Genomic DNA, 19,412 nt, shown 5'->3' on the forward strand with positions numbered 1-19,412 from the left:
GAATACGACCCAGGGCTATTTTGGTACAGAACAGGGCTTCCAGACAGACACGGTACCATCCACTCTGCTCCATGGATTTTCCCAGCAGGCCATTGTCTCACGTCAGATGGCGTCACTCCTACGCGACGCTCGTCCCTCAACCCATCTGTCATGTAGGACGTGGAACTCATCTCTAATCATCAAGATTTTGCTCATCCGCCTAACAACTAGTTCCTAATTCTGAAAATCACTCCGCTCTCAGTAGCTATGACACACTGGCTTCTACGGCAAACCATGCTCGATCAGCTGAGCAAACTTGTCTCCAGCTAGCAGCCTAGCGCAAGCTTGTTTGAAGGGCCATACGCTAGCTAGTTTGCCAGCTTGTTGATGAGGTTGAGAGGCACCAAAGGTATGAGACTGTTCTCAGTAATCAGCAGGCATGCGACTCTGACAAGCTCGCACTGTCTCTCGCTACATTTGGCCAATGTGATGACATCACAGAGAGCAGTCAGCTGTGCTGTAGAACCAATCACGGCGGAACAGATATCATGAAAACTCATTTGTTCATTAGCTAGAGCTTCAGTTAGCTAGCTGGAGGGAGTATTCCGCATCGAGCTAGAGGGAGTATTCCGCATCGAGCTAGAGGGAGTATTCCCCATCGAGCTAGAGGGAGTATTCCGCATCGAGCTGGAGGGAGTATTCCGCATCGAGCTAGAGGGAGTATTCCCCATCGAGCTAGAGGGAGTATTCCCCATCGAGCTAGAGGGAGTATTCCCCATCGAGCTAGAGGGAGTATTCCGCATCGAGCTAGAGGGAGTATTCCCCATCGAGCTAGAGGGAGTATTCCGCATCGAGCTAGAGGGAGTATTCCGCATCGAGCTAGAGGGAGTATTCCGCATCGAGCTAGAGGGAGTATTCCGCATCGAGCTAGAGGGAGTATTCCGCATCGAGCTAGAGGGAGTATTCCGCATCGAGCTACAGGGAGTATTCCGCATCGAGCTAGAGGGAGTATTCCGCATCGAGCTAGAGGGAGTATTCCGCATCGAGCTAGAGGGAGTATTCCGCATCGAGCTAGAGGGAGTATTCCGCATCGAGCTACAGGGAGTATTCCGCATCGAGCTACAGGGAGTATTCCGCATCGAGCTAGAGGGAGTATTCCGCATCGAGCTAGAGGGAGTATTCCGCATCGAGCTAGAGGGAGTATTCCGCATCGAGCTACAGGGAGTATTCCGCATCGAGCTACAGGGAGTATTCCGCATCGAGCTAGAGGGAGTATTCCGCATCGAGCTAGAGGGAGTATTCCGCATCGAGCTAGAGGGAGTATTCCGCATCGAGCTAGAGGGAGTATTCCGCATCGAGCTAGAGGGAGTATTCCGCATCGAGCTAGAGGGAGTATTCCGCATCGAGCTACAGGGAGTATTCCGCATCGAGCTACAGGGAGTATTCCGCATCGAGCTACAGGGAGTATTCCGCATCGAGCTACAGGGAGTATTCCGCATCGAGCTAGAGGGAGTATTCCGCATCGAGCTAGAGGGAGTATTCCGCATCGAGCTACAGGGAGTATTCCGCATCGAGTGTGTGAACTGGCGTTGTTAGCCTCCCTGCCTTTCCTCTCACATGGGTTGATTTGAGACTGGTTCAGCCAGCCAGCAGACACTAGCTAGCAGACACTAGCCAGCAGACACTAGCCAGCAGACACTAGCCAGCAGACACTAGCCAGCAGACACTAGCCAGCAGACACTAGCCAGCAGACACTAGCCAGCAGACACTAGCCAGCAGACACTAGCCAGCAAACACTAGCCAGCTGACACGTTAACTAGCTCATTTTAGTGCACATTTCGAATTTCATGAATACTGATTCTACCGCCACAGAACGCTTTAGTTAGATGTAGAATCAGGTAGCGAAGACTTATTAGCTCCAGGTTTATATTAGCTCCAGGTTTATATTAGCTCCAGGTTGATATTAGCTCCAGGTTTATATTAGCTCCAGGTTGATATTAGCTCCAGGTTGATATATTTTGGTAAGATTAACTCTGACTCTTTTAGATGATGTAAGGGGCTTTTAGTGGACGATGTCACCTTGGTAACATTTTCGACTGTTAGGACAGCATATTGTAGCCAAACTTCTTTTTCGCAAGTCTTTGCAAGTTATCAGACAGATCAGTGCAGACGGCCGTTGCGCTACCTGACGTGAGACAATGCCCAGCAGGCAGGATGGGATGTTCCACTGACTGGGTTTCACAAATAGAAACACCAAAACTAAAAAGACTTCCGTCTGTAGCCCCATTTCCTTGGCAATCTCCCTTCGACAGTGTCTGTGTCTGACACCGGTAACTCGGGTAGAGGAAGCGTTTCAGATGTTATGTCCACTTTCCGCTGTGCTCCAGAGGGCAGCTGGCCGTTTCAGTCTTCCTCTGTTTGGGTCTCCTGTGGCTGCTTGTCCTGTAGTAGTGGAATGACAGACTCCCACGAAGCAAGGCACTGAAACACACAGAGAGGTGGTAAGAGTTAACCGACAGATATGACCAGAGACAGAGTGACACTGAATGCATCCAAAGACACGAGATAAAAGGTTTCTAAATGTCTTTCTTGGTGTAACCCGGATTATGATAGTTACACTCGGTTCAGTTCTCCTCTGTTAGTTCCTCTACAGCCCCTTCCTACTTCCTGTTGACCCAGGCCCTTTTAGTTCCTCTACAGCCCCTTCCTACTTCCTGTTGACCCAGGCTGTGAAATGTAGCACAGCCTGGACAGTATTCTGGCATCAGGCTTAGTGTAGCTAGTCATCTGCTAAATTCCATTGTCAAAAGTCACCAAAGGGCTTTAATACCTTTAGTTAGAATGTGTTACTGTTTATTTTGCCTTCGTTTATTTAACCAGGGATGGTGAACCTTCAGCCTGCTGCACAGACACCATGAAATCACTAGTCTAGAAGGCACGGTTGTAATTGTGTTGGGAGATCATTTTTTTAACTCTCCAAATGGTTAAATGAGTGAGAAATAGATGTAATCATTGCAATAGTTTGTGAGTGGGAGACATATAACATCATCCTAAATTGGCATGGTGAATTATTTTACAATATGACATTCTTTTATATATTGCACTAAGGTGGACAGTTTGTGTTACTACCAATTGAGTGGAATTACACATCCTCTTTAAAACAGATTAATATCTATGGTTTGATACCGTTGATTTTATCAAATGCGCAACAACTAACTTAAAACGCAGTTGATAATTTTCAAACTCAAATGGCGAGGAAAAATCGAGGCGCACTCTGTATAAAAGTCGCTGGACACAAACAAATACACAGATTTGACAGTCAAGCTAGCTATCACTCAAATGAAAGCCAACCCCTGTCACTATATAGAACTACCTGTGAAGGTGATGATTTGTAAAAAAAAAATAATAATCCAGTCAAAAAAAGTGTTGCGTTTTCCTTTTCATATGGGTCATCTACCATAAACATTGTGGCTCAAGGAGATGAGTTGATAAATGGCTACTACATGTTCTCATATATCAACAGATATATGTAGTATACAGAGTTCCTTGTGTCTTTTAGAAGAACGCTGCATTTAATTGTCTCAGTTCCATTGATTTCTATCCAATATCGATGTATTTTGTATTTAATGTGAGGGATTAATTTGCGCGCACTATTGATTACGGTAGAACAAGCTAATCATTTCCAGTTTAGAGTGGCCGCTTGGTAAATGTTGGTGTGTGTGCAGTTTATAAGGTAGCCTTCTAAATTAGCTAAATATAAGTAATCTGAACACAAGTGTGACACGTGTGTAGGGAGTAACTTGTATGTCTTCAACATATTGATTATACATTTGGAAGTTAAAAACCTGTGTTTTGACACTGGGCTATACATCAAAAATCGATGACAACAGGAAGCAGCAACAGTATCAATTTCAATTTATGTGGTCCTCTGTAGCTCAATTGGTAGAGCATGGCGCTTGTAACGCTAGGGTAGTGGGTTCGATCCCCGGGACCACCCATACGTAAAAATGTATGCACACATGACTGTAAGTCGCTTTGGATAAAAGCGTCTGCTAAATGGCTTATTATTATATTATTATTATATTATGTTGTAGGAAAATAAATTATACTTAAAAAAACAAATAGACAGGATTTGACTTAATGAGCCTAAAACCTGCTACGATTGATAGATTGATGATATTAGTGAAATCGTGAAAATACATTGGATAAATAAGAAACGTTTTCCTTTTCAAAGCAAAGTACTACAACCCTTCTTGAATGGACACATGATAACAACATGCAGCAGTCTGTTGTAGTCTCCTGTTATTACCTTCTCATAGTAGTGGATGTTGTGGTCGGCCATGCCAGTCAGTAGCTGTCTGAAGTCTCCCCTCTTACCTTCTCATAGTAGTGGATGTTGTGGTCGGCCATGCCAGTGAGTAGCTGTCTGGAGTCTCCCCTCTTACCTTGTCATAGTACTGGATGTTGTGGTCGGCCATGCCAGTCAGTAGCTGTCTGAAGTCTCCCCTCTTACCTTCTCATAGTACTGGATGTTGTGGTCGGCCATGCCAGTGAGTAGCTGTATTACCTTCTCATAGTAGTGGATGTTGTGGTCGGCCATGCCAGTCAGTAGCTGTCTGAAGTCTCCCCTCTTACCTTCTCATAGTAGTGGATGTTGTGGTCGGCCATGCCAGTCAGTAGCTGTCTGAAGTCTCCCCTCTTACCTTCTCATAGTAGTGGATGTTGTGGTCGGCCATGCCAGTCAGTAGCTGTCTGAAGTCTCCCCTCTTACCTTCTCATAGTAGTGGATGTTGTGGTCGGCCATGCCAGTGAGTAGCTGTCTGAAGTCTCCCCTCTTACCTTCTCATAGTAGTGGATGTTGTGGTCGGCCATGCCAGTCAGTAGCTGTCTGAAGTCTTGTCTCTTGTTGTCCTGCCAGCGGTCCCAGTCTGACTTCAGGTCAGCATTGAAACACTCCACTCTGTCCTGGCACTTCTCCACGTCTGCAGGCACCTGCTGTAGGGAGGGGACAGGGGACAGAACTAAGCACCTGCTGTAGGGAGGGGACAGGGAACAGAACTAAGCACCTGCTGTAGGGAGGGGACAGGGGACAGAACTAAGCACCTTCTGTAGAGAGGGGACAGGGGACAGAACTAAGCACCTGCTGTAGGGAGGGGACAGGGGACAGAACTAAGCGCCTGCTGTAGGGAGGGGACAGGGGACAGAACTAAGCACCTTCTGTAGAGAGGGGACAGGGAACAGAACTAAGCACCTTCTGTAGGGAGGGGACAGGGAACAGAACTAAGCACCTTCTGTAGGGAGGGGACCGGGAACAGAACTAAGCACCTTCTGTAGGGAGGGGACAGGGAACAGAACTAAGCACCTTCTGTAGGGAGGGGACCGGGAACAGAACTAAGCACCTTCTGTAGGGAGGGGACAGGGGACAGAACTAAGCGCCTGCTGTAGGGAGGGGACAGGGGACAGAACTAAGCACCTTCTGTAGAGAGGGGACAGGGAACAGAACTAAGCACCTTCTGTAGGGAGGGGACAGGGAACAGAACTAAGCACCTTCTGTAGGGAGGGGACCGGGAACAGAACTAAGCACCTTCTGTAGGGAGGGGACAGGGAACAGAACTAAGCACCTTCTGTAGGGAGGGGACCGGGAACAGAACTAAGCACCTTCTGTAGGGAGGGGACCGGGAACAGAACTAAGCACCTTCTGTAGGGAGGGGACAGGGAACAGAACTAAGCACCTTCTGTAGGGAGGGGACAGGGAACAGAACTAAGCACCTTCTGTAGGGAGGGGACAGGGAACAGAACTAAGCACCTGCTGTAGGGAGGGGACAGGGAACAGAACCTGCTGTAGAGAGGGGGCAGGGAACAGAACCTGCTGTAGAGAGGGGACAGGGAACAGAACCTGCTGTAGAGAGGGGACAGGAAACAGAACTAAGCACCTTCTGTAGGGAGGGGACAGGGAACAGAACTAAGCACCTGCTGTAGAGAGGGGACAGGGAACAGAACCTGCTGTAGAGACGGGACAGGGGACAGAACTAAGCACCTTCTGTAGGGAGGGGACAGGGAACAGAACAGAACTAAGCACCTTCTGTAGGGAGGGGACAGGGAACAGAACCTGCTGTAGAGAGGGGGCAGGGAACAGAACCTGCTGTAGAGAGGGGACAGGGAACAGAACTAAGCACCTGCTGTAGAGAGGGGACAAGGAACAGCACCTGCTGTAGGGAGGGGACAGGGAACAGAACTAAGCACCTTCTGTAGGGAGGGGACAGGGAACAGAACTAAGCACCTGCTGTAGAGAGGGGACAGGAAACAGAACTAAGCACCTTCTGTAGGGAGGGGACAGGGAACAGAACTAAGCACCTGCTGTAGAGAGGGGACAGGGAACAGCACCTGCTGTAGAGAGGGGACAGGGAACAGAACCTGCTGTAGAGAGGGGACAGGAAACAGAACTAAGCACCTTCCGTAGAGAGGGGACAGGAAACAGAACTAAGCACCTTCTGTAGGGAGGGGACAGGGAACAGAACTAAGCACCTGCTGTAGAGAGGGGACAGGGAACAGAACCTGCTGTAGAGAGGGGACAGGGGACAGAACTAAGCACCTGCTGTAGGGAGGGGACAGGGGACAGAACTAAGCACCTTCTGTAGGGAGGGGACAGGGAACAGAACTAAGCACCTTCTGTAGGGAGGGGACAGGGAACAGAACTAAGCACCTTCTGTAGGGAGGGGACAGGGGACAGAACTAAGCACCTTCTGTAGGGAGGGGACAGGGAACAGAACTAAGCACCTTCTGTAGGGAGGGGACAGGGAACAGAACTAAGCACCTTCTGTAGAGAGGGGACAGGAAACAGAACTAAGCACCTTCTGTAGGGAGGGGACAGGGAACAGAACCTGCTGTAGAGAGGGGGCAGGGAACAGAACCTGCTGTAGAGAGGGGACAGGAAACAGAACTAAGCACCTTCTGTAGGGAGGGGACAGGGAACAGAACTAAGCACCTGCTGTAGAGAGGGGACAGGGAACAGAACCTGCTGTAGAGAGGGGACAGGGGACAGAACTAAGCACCTTCTGTAGGGAGGGGACAGGGAACAGAACTAAGCATCTTCTGTAGGGAGGGGACAGGGAACAGAACTAAGCACCTTCTGTAGGGAGGGGACCGGGAACAGAACCTGCTGTAGAGAGGGGACAGGGAACAGAACCTGCTGTAGAGAGGGGACAGGGAACAGAACCTGCTGTAGAGAGGGAACAGGGAACAGAACCTGCTGTAGGGAGGGGACAGGGAACAGAACCTGCTGTAGGGAGGGGACAGGGAACAGAACCTGCTGTAGAGAGGGGGCAGGGAACAGAACCTGCTGTAGAGAGGGGACAGGGAACAGAACCTGCTGTAGAGAGGGGACAGGGAACAGAACCTGCTGTAGAGAGGGGACAGGGAACAGAACCTGCTGTAGAGAGGGGACAGGGAACAGAACCTGCTGTAGAGAGGGGGCAGGGAACAGAACCTGCTGTAGAGAGGGGACAGGGAACAGAACCTGCTGTAGAGAGGGGACAGGGAACAGAACTAAGCACCTGCTGTAGAGAGGGGACAGGGAACAGAACCTGCAGTAGAGAGGGGGCAGGGAACAGAACCTGCAGTAGAGAGGGGTGGTGGTTATCCCACTGGCTATCATAAGTTGAATGCACCAATTTGTGAGTCGCTCTGGATAAGAGCGTCTGCTAAATGACTTAAATGTAAACGTAAATATCTCGGAAAACCAAAGTTTCAAAGGCTGGGCCTAATATAGTGTATAAGAGGTCATACAATCAGTTTTGTAGTGAATCCTATGTTGTTGATGTAAATAATATTTGTTGGTCCGTGGTGTGTAATGAGGAGCAAACAGACGCTGCACTTGACACATTTATGAAATTACTTATTCCAGTTACTAATAAGCATGCACCCATTAAGCACATGATTGCAAAAACAGTTAAATCCCAGTGGATTGATGAGGAATTGAAAAATGGTATGGTTGAGTTGGATGAGGCAAAAGGAATGGCAAATAAGTCTGGCAGCACAACCGATTGGCAAACGTATTGCAAATTGAGAAATCATGTGACTAAACTGAATAGAAAGAAGAAGAAACTACACTATGAAACAAAGACAAATGACATAAAGAATGATAGTAAAAAGCTTTGGAGCCCCTTCAATGACATTTTTTTGGGAAAAAGCTAACTCTGCTCCATCATTCATTGAATCAGATGGCTCATTCATCACAAACTCCACTGATATTGCCAACGACTTTAATGATTTTTCATTGGCAAGATTAGCAAATTTAGGCATGACATGACAGCAACAAACGCTGACACTACACATCCAAGTATATCTGACCAAATTGCGAAAGACGATCATTGTAATTTTGAATTCCGTAAAGTGAGTGTGGAAGAGGTGAAAAAAGTATTGTTGTCTATCAACAATGACAAGCCACCAGGGTCTGACAACTTGGATGGAAAATTACTGAGGATAACAGCGGACGATATTGCCACTCCTATTTGCCATATCTTCAATTTAAGCCTACTAGAAAGTGTGTGCCCTCAGGCCTGGAGGGAAGCAGAAGTCATTCCGCTACCTAAGAATAGTAAAGCCCCCTTTACTGGCTCAAATAGCCGACCAATCAGCCTGTTACCAACCCGTAGTAAACTATTGGGAAAAATGGTGTTTCACCAGATACAATGCTATTTTACAGTAAACAAATTGACAACAGACTTTCAGCACGCTTATAGGGAAGGACATTCAACAAGCACAGCACTTACACAAATGACTGATGATTGGCTGAGAAAAATAGATGATAAAAAGATTGTGGGGGCTGTTTTGTTAGACTTCAGTGCGGCTTTTGACATTACCGGAACAACATATGGGTTATGGCTTTATACCCCCTGCTATATTGTGGATAAAGAGTTACCTGTCTAACAGAACACAGAGGGTGTTCTTTAATGGAAGCCTCTCCAACATAATCCAGGTAGAATCAGGAATTCCCCAGGGCAGCTGTCTAGGCCCATTACCTTTTTCAATCTTTACTAACGACATGCCGCTGGCTTTGAGTAAAGCCAGAGTGTCTATGTATGCGGATGACTCAACACTATACACGTCAGCTACTATGGCGACTGTAATGACTGCAACACTTAACGAAGAGCTGCAGTTAGTTTCAGAATGGGTGGCAAGGAATAAGTTAGTCCTAAATATTTCTAAAACTAAAAGCATTGTATTTGGGACAAATCATTCACTAAACCCTAAACCTCAACTGAATCTTGTAATAAATAATGTGGAAATTGAGCAAGTTGAGGAGACTAAACTGCTTGGAGTAACCCTGGATTGTAAACTGTCATGGTCAAAACATATTGATACCACAGTAGCTAGGATGGGGAGAAGTCTGTCCATAATAAAGCGCAGATCTGCCTTCTTAACAACACTATCAACAAGGCAGGTCCTACTGTTCAGTCTGTCCATAATAAAGTGTTGCTCTGCCTTCTTAACAGCACTATCAACAAGGCAGGTCCTACTGTTCAGTCTGTCCATAATAAAGCCCTGCTCTGCCTTCTTAACAGCACTATCAACAAGGCAGGTCACTATCAACAAGGCAGGTCCTACAGGCCCTAGTTTTGTTGCACCTGGACTGCTGTTCAGTCGGGGTCAGGTGCCACAAAAAGGGACTTATGAAAATTGCAATTGGCTCAGAACAGGGCAGCACGGCTGGCCCTTGGATGTACACAGAGAGCTAACATTAATAATATGGCTCAAAGTGGAGGAGATTGACTTCATCACTACTTGTATTTGTGAGAGGTATTGACATGTTGAATGCACCGAGCTGTCTGTTTAAACTACTGGCACACAGCTCAGACACCCATGCATACCCCACAAGACATGCCACCAGAGGTCTCTTCACAGTCCCCAAGTCCAGAACAGACTATGGGAGGCGCACAGTACTACATAGAGCCATGACTACATGAACTCTATTCCACATCAAGTAACTGATGCAAGCAGTAAAATTTGATTTAAAAAACAGATAAAAAAAACATCTTATGGAACAGCGGGGACTGTGAAGCAACACAAACATAGACACAGACACACGATAACATACGCACTATACACACACGTACACATGGATTTTGTACTGTAGATATGTGGTAGTGGTGGAGTAGGGGCCTGATGGCACACAGTGTGTTGTGAATGTATTGTAATGTTTTGAAAATTGTATAACTGCCTTAATTTTGCTGGACCCCAGGAAGAATAGCTGCTGCCTTGGCAATGGGGATCAATAATAAATACAAATCCTATGGGTAAACTGCTAGGAACATATAGCACTCTAAGCAAGGTACTATGGGTAAACTGCTAGGGAAACAAGGCTCTATGGGCATGTGGCTATGCTGGGAGTCTGCTTCAATGGGCATAGCACCACGCTAAAAGGGGCAAAAGGAATGGTTGGGGAAAAGCATAGATCGTTAGCATTAGCATTGACTTCGTACAGAATTAGAACTAGCTACAGTAGGTATGAGAAGAAAACTGGCTCATCCAACCACAGAAACAAAGAAAAACTTAGTTTTATGACCTGCTATTAAACTAAGCTGTCTAATTTTAGGCTTGTCAGTGTTCAGTAACTGGTTTAGAGACATTGCTGTAGGCTCCTATGGATCTCAAATGGCACCCTATTCCCTATACGGTGCACTACTTTTGGCTAGGACCCATAGGGTGCTGAGTAGACTAGACTCACCTTGGCTGTTGGCCTCTCTTCTTTCCGGAGCGCAGCAGCTTCCAGTTTGGCCTCATATTCCGCCTGGACGTTGTCCCTCTTCTTCAGCACAGTCTGACATAGCAGAGAGACACCAGATGTTAAATCTATCCCGCTCATTCTGCTCATAATTACAATCCAGACTTCTTACTCAAATCATAGTTTAATATCTGTTTTTATTGGAGATGAAACAACAAAAGAAACAGGATGGGTTGTTAGAGAAAGTGAGAGATTTTGGTGGAGGAAACATTCTCCAACTCAACTCCTCTTCTTGTAGTAACCAGACCGGGATAGTTACTAGAGTGATGTGACAAACAAGACTGGGTTAGTTAGTAGAGTGATGTGACAAACAAGACTGGGTTAGCAACAAGACTAGGTTAGTTAGCAGAGTGATGTGAGTGAATCAAGTCTGGGTTAGTACAGAGAAGTGACTGAAACAAGACTGGGTTAGTTAGTAGAGTGATATGACAAACAAGACTGGTTTAGAAACTAGTCTGGGGTTGTTAGTTAGTAGAGTGATGTGGCTGAAACAAGACTGGGTTAGTTAGCAGAGTGATGTGGCTGAAACAAGACTGGGTTAGTTAGCAGAGTGCTGTGACTGAAACAAGACTAGGTTAGTTAGTAGAGTCATGTGACTGAAACAATAATTGGTTAGAAACAAAACTGGGTTTGTTAGTGATGTGACTGAACAAGACTGGGTTAGGAACAAGCCCTGTGTAGCTCAGTTGGTAGAGCATGGTGCTTGCAACGCCAGGGTTATGGGTTCGTTTCCCACGGGGGGCCAGTATGAAAAATGTATGCACTCACTAACTGTAAGTCGCTCTGGATAAGAGCGTCTGCTAAATGACTAAAATGTAAAATGTAGAGTGATGTGACAAACAAGAATGGGTTAGTTAGTAGATTGATGTGACTGAAACAAGACTGGGTTAGTTAGTAGAGTGAATGAATAGAAACAAGACTGGGTTTGTTAGTAGAGTGAATGAATAGAAACAAGACTGGGTTAGTTAGTAGAGTGAATGAATAGAAACAAGACTGGGTTAGTTAGCAGAGTGAATGAATAGAAACAAATAAATAATAAATAAAAATAATATGCCATTTAGCAGACGCTTTTATCCAAAGCGACTTACAGTCGTGCGTGCATAAACAAGACTGAGTTAGTTAGTAGAGTGAATGAATAGAAACAAGACTGGGTTAGTTAGCAGAGTGAATGAATAGAAACAAGACTGGTTTTGTTAGTAGAGTGAATGAATAGAAACAAGACTGGGTTTGTTAGCAGAGTGAATGAATAGAAACAAGACTGGGTTAGTTAGCAGAGTGAATGAATAGAAACAAGACTGGGTAAGTTAGCAGAGTGAATGAATAGAAACAAGACTGGGTTAGTTAGTAGAGTGAATGAATAGAAACAAGACTGGGTTTGCTAGTAGTGTGAATGAATAGAAACAAGACTGGGTTAGTTAGCAGAGTGAATGAATAGAAACAAGACTGGGTTAGTTAGCAGAGTGAATGAATAGAAACAAGACTGGGTTTGTTAGTAGAGTGAATGAATAGAAACAAGACTGGGTTAGTTAGCAGAGTGAATGAATAGAAACAAGACTGGGTTTGCTAGCAGAGTGAATGAATAGAAACAAGACTGGTTAGTTAGTAGAGTGAATGAATAGAAACAAGACTGGGTTAGTTAGTAGAGTGAATGAATAGAAACAAGACTGGGTTTGTTAGTAGAGTGAATGAATAGAAACAAGACTGGGTTAGTTAGCAGAGTGATGTGACAAACAACACTGGGTTTGCTAGCAGAGTGAATGAATAGAAACAAGACTGGGTTAGTTAGTAGAGTGAATGAATAGAAACAAGACTGGGTTAGTTAGCAGAGTGAATGAATAGAAACAAGACTGGGTTTGCTAGCAGAGTGAATGAATAGAAACAAGACTGGGTTAGTTAGCAGAGTGAATGAATAGAAACAAGACTGGGTTTGTTAGTAGAGTGAATGAATAGAAACAAGACTGGGTTAGTTAGTAGAGTGAATGAATAGAAACAAGACTGGGTTAGTTAGCAGAGTGAATGAATAGAAACAAGACTGGGTTTGTTAGTAGAGTGAATGAATAGAAACAAGACTGGGTTTGTTAGTAGAGTGAATGAATAGAAACAAGACTGGGTTAGTTAGTAGAGTGAATGAATAGAAACAAGACTGGGTTAGTTAGTAGAGTGAATGAATAGAAACAAGACTGGGTTTGTTAGTAGAGTGAATGAATAGAAACAAGACTGGGTTAGTTAGCAGAGTGAATGAATAGAAACAAGACTGGGTTTGTTAGTAGAGTGAATGAATAGAAACAAGACTGGGTTAGTTAGCAGAGTGAATGAATAGAAACAAGACTGGGTTTGTTAGTAGAGTGAATGAATAGAAACAAGACTGTGTTAGTTAGCAGAGTGAATGAATAGAAACAAGACTGGGTTTGCTAGCAGAGTGAATGAATAGAAACAAGACTGGGTTAGTTAGTAGAGTGAATGAATAGAAACAAGACTGGGTTAGTTAGTAGAGTGAATGAATAGAAACAAGACTGGGTTAGTTAGTAGAGTGAATGAATAGAAACAAGACTGGGTTTGTTAGTAGAGTGAATGAATAGAAACAAGACTGGGTTAGTTAGCAGAGTGATGTGACAAACAACACTGGGTTTGCTAGCAGAGTGAATGAATAGAAACAAGACTGGGTTAGTTAGTAGAGTGAATGAATAGAAACAAGACTGGGTTAGTTAGCAGAGTGAATGAATAGAAACAAGACTGGGTTTGCTAGCAGAGTGAATGAATAGAAACAAGACTGGGTTAGTTAGCAGAGTGAATGAATAGAAACAAGACTGGGTTAGTTAGTAGAGTGAATGAATAGAAACAAGACTGGGTTAGTTAGTAGAGTGAATGAATAGAAACAAGACTGGGTTAGTTAGCAGAGTGAATGAATAGAAACAAGACTGGGTTTGTTAGTAGAGTGAATGAATAGAAACAAGACTGGGTTTGTTAGTAGAGTGAATGAATAGAAACAAGACTGGGTTAGTTAGTAGAGTGAATGAATAGAAACAAGACTGGGTTAGTTAGTAGAGTGAATGAATAGAAACAACACTGGGTTTGCTAGCAGAGTGAATGAATAGAAACAAGACTGGGTTTGTTAGCAGAGTGAATGAATAGAAACAAGACTGGGTTTGCTAGCAGAGTGAATGAATAGAAACAAGACTGGGTTAGTTAGTAGAGTGAATGAATAGAAACAAGACTGGGTTAGTTAGTAGAGTGAATGAATAGAAACAAGACTGGGTTTGTTAGTAGAGTGAATGAATAGAAACAAGACTGGGTTAGTTAGTAGAGTGAATGAATAGAAACAAGACTGGGTTAGTTAGCAGAGTGATGTGACAAACAACACTGGGTTTGCTAGCAGAGTGAATGAATAGAAACAAGACTGGGTTAGTTAGTAGAGTGAATGAATAGAAACAAGACTGGGTTTGCTAGCAGAGTGAATGAATAGAAACAAGACTGGGTTAGTTAGTAGAGTGAATGAATAGAAACAAGACTGGGTTTGTTAGTAGAGTGAATGAATAGAAACAAGACTGGGTTTGCTAGCAGAGTGAATGAATAGAAACAAGACTGGGTTAGTTAGTAGAGTGAATGAATAGAAACAAGACTGGGTTAGTTAGTAGAGTGAATGAATAGAAACAAGACTGGGTTTGCTAGCAGAGTGAATGAATAGAAACAAGACTGGGTTTGCTAGCAGAGTGAATGAATAGAAACAAGACTGGGTTTGCTAGCAGAGTGAATGAATAGAAACAAGACTGGGTTTGCTAGCAGAGTGAATGAATAGAAACAAGACTGGGTTTGCTAGCAGAGTGAATGAATAGAAACAAGACTGGGTTAGTTAGTAGAGTGAATGAATAGAAACAAGACTGGGTTTGTTAGCAGAGTGAATGAATAAAAACAAGACTGGGTTAGTTAGTAGAGTGAATGAATAGAAACAAGACTGGGTTTGCTAGCAGAGTGAATGAATAGAAACAAGACTGGGTTTGTTAGCAGAGTGAATGAATAGAAACAAGACTGGGTTAGTTAGCAGAGTGAATGAATAGAAACAAGACTGGGTTAGTTAGTAGAGTGAATGAATAGAAACAAGACTGGGTTTGCTAGCAGAGTGAATGAATAGAAACAAGACTGGGTTAGTTAGTAGAGTGAATGAATAGAAACAAGACTGGGTTAGTTAGTAGAGTGAATGAATAGAAACAAGACTGGGTTTGTTAGTAGAGTGAATGAATAGAAACAAGACTGGGTTAGTTAGTAGAGTGAATGAATAGAAACAAGACTGGGTTAGTTAGCAGAGTGAATGAATAGAAACAAGACTGGGTTAGTTAGTAGAGTGAATGAATAGAAACAAGACTGGGTTTGCTAGCAGAGTGAATGAATAGAAACAAGACTGGGTTTGTTAGCAGAGTGAATGAATAGAAACAAGACTGGGTTAGTTAGTAGAGTGAATGAATAGAAACAAGACTGGGTTTGTTAGTAGAGTGAATGAATAGAAACAAGACTGGGTTAGTTAGCAGAGTGAATTAATAGAAACAAGACTGGGTTAGTTAGCAGAGTGAATGAATAGAAACAAGACTGGGTTAGTTAGTAGAGTGAATGAATAGAAACAAGACTGGGTTAGTTAGCAGAGTGAATGAATAGAAACAAGACTGGGTTAGTTAGCAGAGTGAATGTATAGAAACAAGACTGGGTTAGTTAGCAGAGTGAATGAATAGAAACAAGACTGGGTTTGCTAGCAGAGTGAATGAATAGAAACAAGACTGGGTTTGTTAGTAGAGTGAATGAATAGAAACAAGACTGGGTTAGTTAGTAGAGTGAATGAATAGAAACAAGACTGGGTTTGTTAGTAGAGTGAATGAATAGAAACAAGACTGGGTTTGTTAGTAGAGTGAATGAATAGAAACAAGACTGGGTTAGTTAGTAGAGTGAATGAATAGAAACAAGACTGGGTTTGCTAGCAGAGTGAATGAATAGAAACAAGACTGGGTTAGTTAGTAGAGTGAATGAATAGAAACAAGACTGGGTTTGTTAGCAGAGTGAATGAATAGAAACAAGACTGGGTTAGTTAGTAGAGTGAATGAATAGAAACAAGACTGGGTTTGTTAGCAGAGTGAATGAATAGAAACAAGACTGGGTTTGTTAGTAGAGTGAATGAATAGAAACAAGACTGGGTTAGTTAGCAGAGTGAATGAATAGAAACAAGACTGGGTTTGTTAGCAGAGTGAATGAATAGAAACAAGACTGGGTTTGTTAGCAGAGTGAATGAATAGAAACAAGACTGGGTTAGTTAGCAGAGTGAATGAATAGAAACAAGACTGGGTTAGTTAGTAGAGTGAATGAATAGAAACAAGACTGGGTTAGTTAGCAGAGTGAATGAATAGAAACAAGACTGGGTTAGTTAGTAGAGTGAATGAATAGAAACAAGACTGGGTTAGTTAGCAGAGTGAATGAATAGAAACAAGACTGGGTTAGTTAGTAGAGTGAATGAATAGAAACAAGACTGGGTTAGTTAGTAGAGTGAATGAATAGAAACAAGACTGGGTTAGTTAGCAGAGTGAATGAATAGAAACAAGACTGGGTTAGTTAGCAGAGTGAATGAATAGAAACAAGACTGGGTTAGTTAGTAGAGTGAATGAATAGAAACAAGACTGGGTTAGTTAGCAGAGTGAATGAATAGAAACAAATTAATAATAAATAAAAATAATATGCCATTTAGCAGACGCTTTTATCCAAAGCGACTTACAGTCGTGCGTGCATAAACAAGACTGAGTTAGTTAGTAGAGTGAATGAATAGAAACAAGACTGGGTTAGTTAGCAGAGTGAATGAATAGAAACAAGACTGGGTTTGTTAGTAGAGTGAATGAATAGAAACAAGACTGGGTTTGTTAGCAGAGTGAATGAATAGAAACAAGACTGGGTTAGTTAGCAGAGTGAATGAATAGAAACAAGACTGGGTAAGTTAGCAGAGTGAATGAATAGAAACAAGACTGGGTTAGTTAGTAGAGTGAATGAATAGAAACAAGACTGGGTTTGCTAGTAGTGTGAATGAATAGAAACAAGACTGGGTTAGTTAGCAGAGTGAATGAATAGAAACAAGACTGGGTTAGTTAGCAGAGTGAATGAATAGAAACAAGACTGGGTTTGTTAGTAGAGTGAATGAATAGAAACAAGACTGGGTTAGTTAGCAGAGTGAATGAATAGAAACAAGACTGGGTTTGCTAGCAGAGTGAATGAATAGAAACAAGACTGGTTAGTTAGTAGAGTGAATGAATAGAAACAAGACTGGGTTAGTTAGTAGAGTGAATGAATAGAAACAAGACTGGGTTTGTTAGTAGAGTGAATGAATAGAAACAAGACTGGGTTAGTTAGCAGAGTGATGTGACAAACAACACTGGGTTTGCTAGCAGAGTGAATGAATAGAAACAAGACTGGGTTAGTTAGTAGAGTGAATGAATAGAAACAAGACTGGGTTAGTTAGCAGAGTGAATGAATAGAAACAAGACTGGGTTTGCTAGCAGAGTGAATGAATAGAAACAAGACTGGGTTAGTTAGCAGAGTGAATGAATAGAAACAAGACTGGGTTTGTTAGTAGAGTGAATGAATAGAAACAAGACTGGGTTAGTTAGTAGAGTGAATGAATAGAAACAAGACTGGGTTAGTTAGCAGAGTGAATGAATAGAAACAAGACTGGGTTTGTTAGTAGAGTGAATGAATAGAAACAAGACTGGGTTTGTTAGTAGAGTGAATGAATAGAAACAAGACTGGGTTAGTTAGTAGAGTGAATGAATAGAAACAAGACTGGGTTAGTTAGTAGAGTGAATGAATAGAAACAAGACTGGGTTTGTTAGTAGAGTGAATGAATAGAAACAAGACTGGGTTAGTTAGCAGAGTGAATGAATAGAAACAAGACTGGGTTTGTTAGTAGAGTGAATGAATAGAAACAAGACTGGGTTAGTTAGCAGAGTGAATGAATAGAAACAAGACTGGGTTTGTTAGTAGAGTGAATGAATAGAAACAAGACTGTGTTAGTTAGCAGAGTGAATGAATAGAAACAAGACTGGGTTTGCTAGCAGAGTGAATGAATAGAAACAAGACTGGGTTAGTTAGTAGAGTGAATGAATAGAAACAAGACTGGGTTAGTTAGTAGAGTGAATGAATAGAAACAAGACTGGGTTAGTTAGTAGAGTGAATGAATAGAAACAAGACTGGGTTTGTTAGTAGAGTGAATGAATAGAAACAAGACTGGGTTAGTTAGCAGAGTGATGTGACAAACAACACTGGGTTTGCTAGCAGAGTGAATGAATAGAAACAAGACTGGGTTAGTTAGTAGAGTGAATGAATAGAAACAAGACTGGGTTAGTTAGCAGAGTGAATGAATAGAAACAAGACTGGGTTTGCTAGCAGAGTGAATGAATAGAAACAAGACTGGGTTAGTTAGCAGAGTGAATGAATAGAAACAAGACTGGGTTAGTTAGTAGAGTGAATGAATAGAAACAAGACTGGGTTAGTTAGTAGAGTGAATGAATAGAAACAAGACTGGGTTAGTTAGCAGAGTGAATGAATAGAAACAAGACTGGGTTTGTTAGTAGAGTGAATGAATAGAAACAAGACTGGGTTTGTTAGTAGAGTGAATGAATAGAAACAAGACTGGGTTAGTTAGTAGAGTGAATGAATAGAAACAAGACTGGGTTAGTTAGTAGAGTGAATGAATAGAAACAACACTGGGTTTGCTAGCAGAGTGAATGAATAGAAACAAGACTGGGTTTGTTAGCAGAGTGAATGAATAGAAACAAGACTGGGTTTGCTAGCAGAGTGAATGAATAGAAACAAGACTGGGTTAGTTAGTAGAGTGAATGAATAGAAACAAGACTGGGTTAGTTAGTAGAGTGAATGAATAGAAACAAGACTGGGTTTGTTAGTAGAGTGAATGAATAGAAACAAGACTGGGTTAGTTAGTAGAGTGAATGAATAGAAACAAGACTGGGTTAGTTAGCAGAGTGATGTGACAAACAACACTGGGTTTGCTAGCAGAGTGAATGAATAGAAACAAGACTGGGTTAGTTAGTAGAGTGAATGAATAGAAACAAGACTGGGTTTGCTAGCAGAGTGAATGAATAGAAACAAGACTGGGTTAGTTAGTAGAGTGAATGAATAGAAACAAGACTGGGTTTGTTAGTAGAGTGAATGAATAGAAACAAGACTGGGTTTGCTAGCAGAGTGAATGAATAGAAACAAGACTGGGTTAGTTAGTAGAGTGAATGAATAGAAACAAGACTGGGTTAGTTAGTAGAGTGAATGAATAGAAACAAGACTGGGTTTGCTAGCAGAGTGAATGAATAGAAACAAGACTGGGTTTGCTAGCAGAGTGAATGAATAGAAACAAGACTGGGTTTGCTAGCAGAGTGAATGAATAGAAACAAGACTGGGTTTGCTAGCAGAGTGAATGAATAGAAACAAGACTGGGTTTGCTAGCAGAGTGAATGAATAGAAACAAGACTGGGTTAGTTAGTAGAGTGAATGAATAGAAACAAGACTGGGTTAGTTAGCAGAGTGAATGAATAGAAACAAGACTGGGTTTGCTAGCAGAGTGAATGAATAGAAACAAGACTGGGTTTGCTAGCAGAGTGAATGAATAGAAACAAGA

General features: G+C 42.8%; 1 protein-coding gene across 1 annotated transcript in view; it reads right to left on the reverse strand.

Moving 5' to 3' along the window:
* Positions 1–1,526: 1,526 nt before the first annotated feature.
* The window catches only part of LOC311118545 (sorting nexin-30-like), a 61,872-nt gene continuing 43,986 nt past the window's right edge, over positions 1,527–19,412 (reverse strand). The window contains exons 6-8 of the mRNA XM_084193337.1: positions 10,706–10,798; positions 4,819–4,974; positions 1,527–2,460 (exon numbers count right to left, since the gene is read on the reverse strand). Of these exons, the coding sequence (XP_084049463.1) occupies positions 2,383–2,460; positions 4,819–4,974; positions 10,706–10,798 (327 nt within the window). The 3' untranslated portion in view covers positions 1,527–2,382. The remainder of the gene's footprint in view (positions 2,461–4,818; positions 4,975–10,705; positions 10,799–19,412) is intronic.

This window comes from Coregonus lavaretus (assembly GCF_964263955.1).
Source record: "Coregonus lavaretus genome assembly, contig: HAP1_SCAFFOLD_236, whole genome shotgun sequence".
Taxonomy (NCBI): Eukaryota; Metazoa; Chordata; class Actinopteri; order Salmoniformes; family Salmonidae; genus Coregonus; species Coregonus lavaretus.